This window comes from Rosa rugosa, chromosome 3 (assembly GCF_958449725.1).
Source record: "Rosa rugosa chromosome 3, drRosRugo1.1, whole genome shotgun sequence".
Lineage (NCBI taxonomy): Eukaryota > Viridiplantae > Streptophyta > Magnoliopsida > Rosales > Rosaceae > Rosa > Rosa rugosa.
In genome coordinates this window covers 8,795,801-8,804,006 of record NC_084822.1, presented here as the reverse complement: position 1 = coordinate 8,804,006, position 8,206 = coordinate 8,795,801, and the positions used below count along the sequence as shown (strand labels likewise).

The 8,206-nt window shown below is 38.0% G+C and overlaps 1 protein-coding gene across 1 annotated transcript; it reads left to right on the top strand.

Moving 5' to 3' along the window:
- The first annotated feature begins 7,376 nt into the window (after positions 1 to 7,376).
- Positions 7,377 to 7,799, top strand: LOC133737152 (uncharacterized). The gene has a single exon (XM_062164767.1). It carries the CDS (start codon positions 7,377 to 7,379, stop codon positions 7,797 to 7,799), a length of 423 nt encoding a protein of 140 aa, XP_062020751.1.
- The last annotated feature ends 407 nt before the right edge of the window (positions 7,800 to 8,206 follow it).

Below are 8,206 nucleotides of genomic sequence, written 5' to 3'. Positions count from 1 at the left end.
TTGACCCGGTAGCCAACTCGACCCTCACCGCTACCTAAATGGTGACCCGACAATATCTTCGCCGTCCGGCTACCAAAATGCATGCCACCAATCCCATCTGGACTGCTTCTTCCTCGCCTTGAAGCTGTAGTGGTGGTTTAGATCGAATCACGCCTACGAAGCAATTTCAACATTATTTGTGCGGCGGACGACCCATTTTCAAGACCAGGTTAGAGATCCATTTTTCGACCACCATTTCCGATTATAGCGGTTCGTTTTTGAAGCTCTTTGCATGTACAATCATCCCTCCAAGTGCATATCACGAATCGCAACGAGGAAGGAGAATCAAGCTTGGGAAGATTTCGGCCCCTTTTCCTTTTCGAGGTAAATTCCTGCCAAACTCGTTGTTATTTTGATTTGTCGTAGTTGAAGAAGTTGTTGGGGCTATTGAGAGGAAGGTTTTGATTTAGGCCTTGAGCCGAGATTGGGTGGTCTGAGGAGTGGCTGGCTGCCGTTACGGGTAGCGCGTGCCACCGCTTCTATTGAGTTTCTTTAGCTTGTTAGATAGAGCTCGACAATGCGAACATGTTGATGTAATTTTGTGGATTTTTGTGAAGGTTTGTGCCACACCCCGAATTTTGAATAAAAAAAATTCAAATCTGAAACGCGAGAACAAACACAAGAAAACACATATAGAAAATTTTTCATTTAAACTAAGTAACAAACAAACTGAACTCACAATGTCAATACCGAATCGTTCTTTAGAGTCACATATTACATTACAGATAGTTTACAAATCAAATTGAATGACAATTCAATAAGTAAACACACCCACCACAACTCACTACCCAGCGGAAGACTTAAAACTAAGAGCACCCTTCCACGTCCACGCCATCGAACGTACACCTCAGCTTTGATAATGATCACACGATAATCAAACCTGCACAAAAACCCCTACACAATAGAATAGTGCACCGGGAATGAACAAAACAAACCCGGTAAGCTTTTCAGCCCGTATGAGTAAACTCAATTAAAGTGACTCACGTCACTCATGCTTATAATTTCTCAGCTCGTGAGATAATTAAAGCAACAACATTTAATTCCACAAAATACTTGCTTTCACCATCTTAGCTTAACAAAAACAATATGCAATTATCACAACAAAACGTCAAGTTCAAATTAATCAATAACATGCTCAACAATTTCAACCCAACTAAAAACCCACATGCTCTGTCTCTCAATTCATTTTACATCCCCACAATCTATTAGATCACTATTCCTTTGCCTCAACGGCACAACCAGGAAATCATACTCATTTCCCTCAACATAACGCGGTTGCCAAAATCATGCCATCCCAACTCATTTATCAATCACTACATATCACAACCCACAACTGTACCCACAATAAGAATTTAGCAAAATCAATAATCCCTGCATAGAAACTTAGTTCAGGAGATCACATGAAAACAAACAAAAGAAATCATATAAATCCCTGCATAGAGTTTAGTTCAGGAATTTACATTAAAACAAACAATACATAAAGCAGTAATCCCTGCATATAACTTAGTTCAGGAGATTACAATAAAGCAAACAATACAAAAGGCAGTAATCCCTGCATATAACTTAGTTAAGGAGATTACAATAAAACAAACAATTCAAAAGACAGTAATCCCTGCATATAACTTAGTTCAGGACATTACATAAAATTCAACAATTATAAGGAAAAGAAAAATAAATGAAGAAGTCAGACAACTCACACTAAAGTCAATAATCACCCATCCAAACTAAAGTCGATAGTCGATGTTCACCCATCGACTTTGACTAATGTAGATGATCACCCATCAACTCCAAATAAACACCAGATCTGAAGATCAGAAAACGGTCACCCACAGTGACTCCAGATCAGAAGATTAGCAAACGGTCACCCACAGTGACTCCAGATCTGAAGATCAGCAAACATTTACAAAGAATCCCACATGACTCAAAATGTTACCCCAACTCAATTACTCTTTCAACACGACAAATGAACAAGCCCCTGATATAATGAATTTTCCACAAAGAGTAAACGCACAAAACCACATTTTGAATAATTCACAGTTCATACGCACATCACAATGTCACACCATCCATATATATATATATATATTCCACGTAAATATATATATATATATATATACACACACACACGTAATCATTCACGCAGGAATGACCACTAATACCAACTATAGTTTTATAAATTATACTTCTGGAAAATCATTTTATATCAAAACATTGTTTTAACTTACCCATGAACCGTTGTCGATCAAGTTCATATATTTTAAAAGAAATAATTTATTTTGATAAATATGATTTTGCATGCTAATAATTAAATCTACTAAATTAAACATAACTAATTTATCAACCGAACACCGTGAGATTTACTCACCTCTAAATCCCGCTGCGTCTTCTCTTACAGCCGAGATAAAGTACAGAACACACTCCATCAATCACCTAAGTAAAATGCATCACAACTTAGTATACGGATTGAAAACGATTAAAGTTCAAACCCCCGTTGAACTAAAATCCCCAAAAGTAATGCCAATCAAGGCGAAACTTCATCTGAGACCACCCGAGGCCTCCGGAATACTTATACGATCAATATAACAAAACTACAAGTCAATTGGACGGCCGAATCCTCACGGATCGAAAACCGATCGAACCGAAAACCTTAAAACTTGGAACATTCATAACATGCTCATACGATTTCCAAAAATTACAAACTATATATCGAAATGCTCGTATCGACGAGTAGATCGCACTGAGGAGCAGAAACTGCCCCAGAGGTTACCGGAAGCTGCCGGAACCCACCACCACAGTGGCGGCACCGCCACCAAACCAAAGTCAAAAATTGACAAAACTTCCAACATCAAAGTTCTTCATCTCAACTCCAATTGAAACTTTCATAACTAGCACAAAGTCTGAATCGAAGCCATATGGCCGGAATTTACCTCAAAAGTTCAGAAATTCGAAGAACCCTAGATTCCCAATCTTCCAAATTCGAGCTCCACAGGTTGAATCATTGCAAGCTGCTTGGAGGGAAGCATCTACGTCCTCTGGGCTTCAAAAGCCCCCAAGAATCACCGCCTGAGGTGGCCAGAATCGGAAGTTCTGATCTGGGTTCGAAGCATTGCCGCAGCCAAACTTCCCGGCCTTGTAGCGCCCTGTACAGGTCTACCCACACCGTGAAACTTCACGGAGACGAAGTTGGGAGTGAGGCGAAGAGATAGGAATAAACGGCTCCTCAATTGGTGGCCGGAGGAGGAAGAAATCAGCCGGCGAAGGTGGCTGCTCGGTAAAACTCGGGAGAGAGGATAGAGAAGATATTTCCCTTTTTGGAAATTCTAATTTTCTGATAAAATTTTCGGATTTTTCCTATATATCCCAAAATTGAAACTTTTTCCGAAGGCCATAACTTTTTCATACGAACTCCGATTTTCGTGTTCCACATGTCCACGAACTCGTATCGACGCGCTCTACGACTTTTGTGAAGGAAGATTTTGGAGAATCCCAATGTATAAAAAGTCAACCTTTGTGAACCCCCTAAAACGTGCACTTCGAATAATTATTCGTCCGAAAATAATTCCACTCCACCCTCGAACCACGAAATCGTGCAAACGAACACTTTATTAATCCCAGGAAACATTTAGGAATTAATAACAAATTTCTGAGGTCTTACAGTTTGATATCGATCAGAAAACTTCGGAGTTTGGAGTTTTGGGTGTAATTTATAGAAATATGACTGTTGAATTTTCTTTGTTTCCATTCTAGAACTAGCAGAATTGATGAAACAACGATGTTTGTGAAGTTTAATTTGATTCTAAGGAGTTTCGGAAATTTTAGATTTTGGAGGGTGACCCCCTAGTTTTGCAGCTGCTCAACTAGGAAATCTTTACGCGTGACGCCCTAAGTTGTACTGTGAGTGGACATTTTGTTTTTACTATATATAAGCATGTAAAGATTTTTGTAATAATAGTTTTATTTATTTGAGCATATCATTTGGTTTCGGAAATGGATTGAGAATTGTTAACCAGACTCAATTTCCATTATGATTTTTGAAAATGGATTTGCTTCAAGTATGAAATGATATGGAGCTTTCTGAAGAATTTTTCGAAACATTTTTACTAATTGAATTATGAATTTCATTAATCTAGCATATTTGATTATCGATTTGAGAATCTCTAGGTTTATTAATCGCATTGATTTACTATATGTTTTCTCGAGCATGAAATTGTTATGAAATTTTTTTTTGTGCGGTTAGAAACTGTACTCGTGCTTTAGATTGCGATAATTTATTTATTCAAGATTTTTGGGGGATTGAAATTGATTTTCGTTATTTTATGAACTTTCCGAAAATGAGATTTTCGGTTTATGATTTTCTTTATGAATAGCTAAATCGGATTGGTTAATTGTGATTATTTGATTTTGATATCTTTTGATAATTTTTAGAGTATGATTGAGAATCGTACTCGTGCTTATCCTTCTTTTGCGATTTTAGTTTCATTCGAGATTTATTGGGAATGTTGATTATCGATTTCGGATTTTCTTATCACCATACTTGGGTTGTATTTTATTGCTAGCTAGCTCATTTCTCCCCTTCATAATATCTTATGGGTTGTAGTCGAGCTTTTAGCCTGGGAGGCTATTATAAGAGCTTGTGAAGCTCCAACCCGAGCATGGGAGGCTCTTTATTGTATGGTGATCCTTCCTTCCCCATATTCTACCTTTCTATTTAACCAGCGGGGTTGATTTGATTATACAAGATTTTCCTTAAGAAAAGTTTTATAAATGTTTGCATGCATAGTTGATTTTAAAAGATTAAAACGAGAAAATATTAAAGTTCCTTTTAGTTTCAGTTAATGTGAATATTTCTTTTTGTCCACTCATGCTAACATGTTTTTCGAATACTTTCCCCTAGACCCTTCAGTTTCAAATGCCCATTTTATAGATTAGAATAGTTGTGGTCGAGCGTACTTAGAGTCGAGGCATAGTTGTCACTGCTTTAGCATTGTAGAGCTTATCTATCCTACCCTTATATCTTGTATATCCTATGAAACTATTAGATTGCTCCGATTACCAACCATTTGTGTACTTGTAAATTTGAGAAGTTTCAGTGTTATATATTCATATTATCTAGTTGTGACGTTGGTTGTGAATTGTGGGGAGTATGTTGGCTCCAGGAGCTGAGGATGATTTGGAATAGTACGAAGTGTGCGAATATCTTTACAGGTTTTGGGCAGTCCATTTTTAAGAGTGACTCTGTCAAAATTTCAATAGAGTTTCTTCTAAGGTAAGCCCCGCTTGCCCACTTCAAATTTCAGGGTGAAATCCAGGGCTAGTCTTGTCAGTTCGATGCCTTTGGTACATCATCCACACCATCATTGGTTGAAATTTGAAGCTTATTGGTTGCAACATACTGAATGTGATGAGTGGTGAAGGAAGCATGGAACACTGATGTTACTAGGACGCCTACATACTGTGTGATGAAAAAGATTTTGCATACATGTATGCACTGAGATAAATGGAAAAGGTAGGCTTTTAGGGCGAGGCAGTTGAATATGCTTAGTATTAGAGCTTGTATGGAAGAGCTGGACATTTCTATATCGGAGGTAGTGCAGTCTGAGAAGAAGAATTTGAAGAACCGTCTCCAAGTCCTTTTATCACAAGAAGAGACCTTCTAGCGTCAACGCACTAAGATTACGTACTTGGCTTAAAGAGGGGGACATAAATACAAGTTTTTTTGTTTTTTTTTTTTTCATAGAAAGGCTTTAAATAGAAGGCGCAAAAATCTACTACAAGGACTATATAATTAGGAAGGAATCTGATTTGATGATGATGAAGTAACGGTGAAAGTAGTCACTTCCTATTTTACCAAGATGTTTACTACTTAAGATATTAACCTTAAAATGATTAACACTATTCTTGCAACCATCCAGCATTGTATACCTCAAGCTATGAATGATCAGTTGTGTGCTCCTTGTAATCATGAGGAGGTTCGATGTGCCTTATTTCAAATGTATCCTACCAAGTCACCAAGGCCAGATGGTATGCCTCAGTTGTTTTTCCAACATTACTGGGAGACTATTGAAGAGGATGTCACCTCAGCAGTGCAAAGACTTTTACAATCAGGTCAACTTTTACGACAAATTAATGTCACACACATTTGTCTCATCCCAAAAGTGAATAACCCTGAACAGATGTTGGATTTGAGGCCAATTGCACTCTATAATGTTATCTATAAAACTTGTTCCGAAGTTGTGGCCAATAGGTTGAAACTGATTTTGCCTTTTAATCTCTCTTTTTAAAGTGTGTTTGTGCTAGGGAGGTTAATTACTAATAACATTCTAGTGGCTAATGAGATTGCTCATTTCGTGCACAATAAAAAAAAGGTAATGAGGGTTGTATAGCTTTGAAGCTTGACTTAAGCAAGGCATATGATAGGATAGAGAAAACTTTTCTACCGAAAGTTTTACACAGTTTTGATTTTGCACATGATTGGATTACGATGGTTATGCAGTGTATCAGCCCTGTGAGATATTCTTTCTTGTTGCATGAGAAACGTCACTGTTGTGTCTGTTCGAGTAGGGTCTTGAGGCAAGGGGACCATATGTCTCTTATTTGTTTCTAGTTGGACCTGAGGGATTCTGTACGTTAATTCAAAAAAAATAGAAATTTGGTTAATTTATTGTCTGGGATCGAGGTATGTGACAATGCTTCCTCTGTAAATCATCTTCTTTTCGCCGATGATAGTATGTTTAGGGGTCATCATTTGGCCCACTATCCCAAAAGCCCATGAGCGCCAACCTGGCCCAGTGACCAAAAGCCCGGCCTGGCCTGCAACAAAGCCCATCTCGACCCTACCTGTTAGGCATGAGGAAGGGCTAGGGCGGAGGGTTCAAAGCTCAAGCTGGCCTTCAACCCAGCCCATTAAAGCCCGCTTGGCCCATTATATGCACATTAAAGCCAGCCCGACCCTACTATATAAGCTTAGTCAATTCTAGTATTAATTATTTTTTATGTAGTAATTGGTTGAATATGTGAACTAATTATTGCATTAGGTCATATTTTCTTTTAATTTTATATTTTATCTTATTCAATCATTACATATTATAATTTTTTCATAGCTTCTTCTCCCTTTTTTTTTCCTAATAAAAGAACATTACATATAAATATAATGGGCTTAGCCCTACCCACTCAAAAAGCCCAGGCCGGCCCGAAAAAGCCCGTAAGGCCTTGTGCCTAAGCGGGCTTGGGACTTGATTTTTAAGAAAAAGCCCAACACTGCCCAGCTCGAAAATTAAAAAATATATATATGTTGTGGCCCTGCCCGGCTCGGCAGAGCCCATTGATGACCCCTAAGTATGTTTTATGCTCATGCTTCCTTGGAGGCTTGTGATGAGATACGGGATGTTATTGAGACTTATGGGAGAGCTTCGGGCCAGTTGATTAATGTTAGTAAAATCTCAGTGATTTTTAGCAAGAATGTTTTAGAGGATTTGAAGGAGGAGGTCTCTAGTCTTTTAGGAGTAGAGATGGTGGCTTCACATGAGAAATATCTCGGCTTACCTACTTATGTGGGGAGAAAGAAGACAGCTACATTTCAATACATCAAAGATAACTTGGCCAAGAAACTTAATACATGGAAGGGAAAAATGTTAAGTGGTGTAGGAAAAGACATCCTAATTCTAGTTATTGCTCAAGCTTTACCTACTTATGCCATGAGTGTCTTCCAGTTTATAAAAATTTTTTGTAAAGATTTGGAACAAATGTGTGCTAGGTTTTAGTGGGGTTCTACTTTAGACAAAAAGAAGATACATTGGAAGATTTGGAATGCTTTATGTAATCCTAAGGAGGAAGGGGGTTTGGCTTTTCGCAGTCTCACTAATTTTAATTTTGCCATGTTAAAAAAATAGGCCTGACATGTGATTCATAATCCAACATCGCTTATTGCATGTGTGTGTGTGTGTGAGGCAAAGTACTTTCCGTAGACGTCCTTTTGGTATGCAATTCTGCATGCTTCTCCCTCATATTCATGGAGGAGTATGTTTTCTACTAGAGACTATTGAGAGGAAGTTCATGTTGGCAGATACAAAGCGGAGCGGATGTCAATATTTGTTTGGACTCTTGAATTTCTGTATTACCAGATGGGAAACTAGCAATAATGTTTTAGCCATGGGAAAAGTAAATAGAG

Bases quoted from the DNA above. Each gene is read 5' to 3' on its own strand.
- LOC133737152 (XM_062164767.1), top strand. From the start codon at position 7,377: ATGTTTTATGCTCATGCTTCCTTGGAGGCTTGTGATGAGATACGGGAT.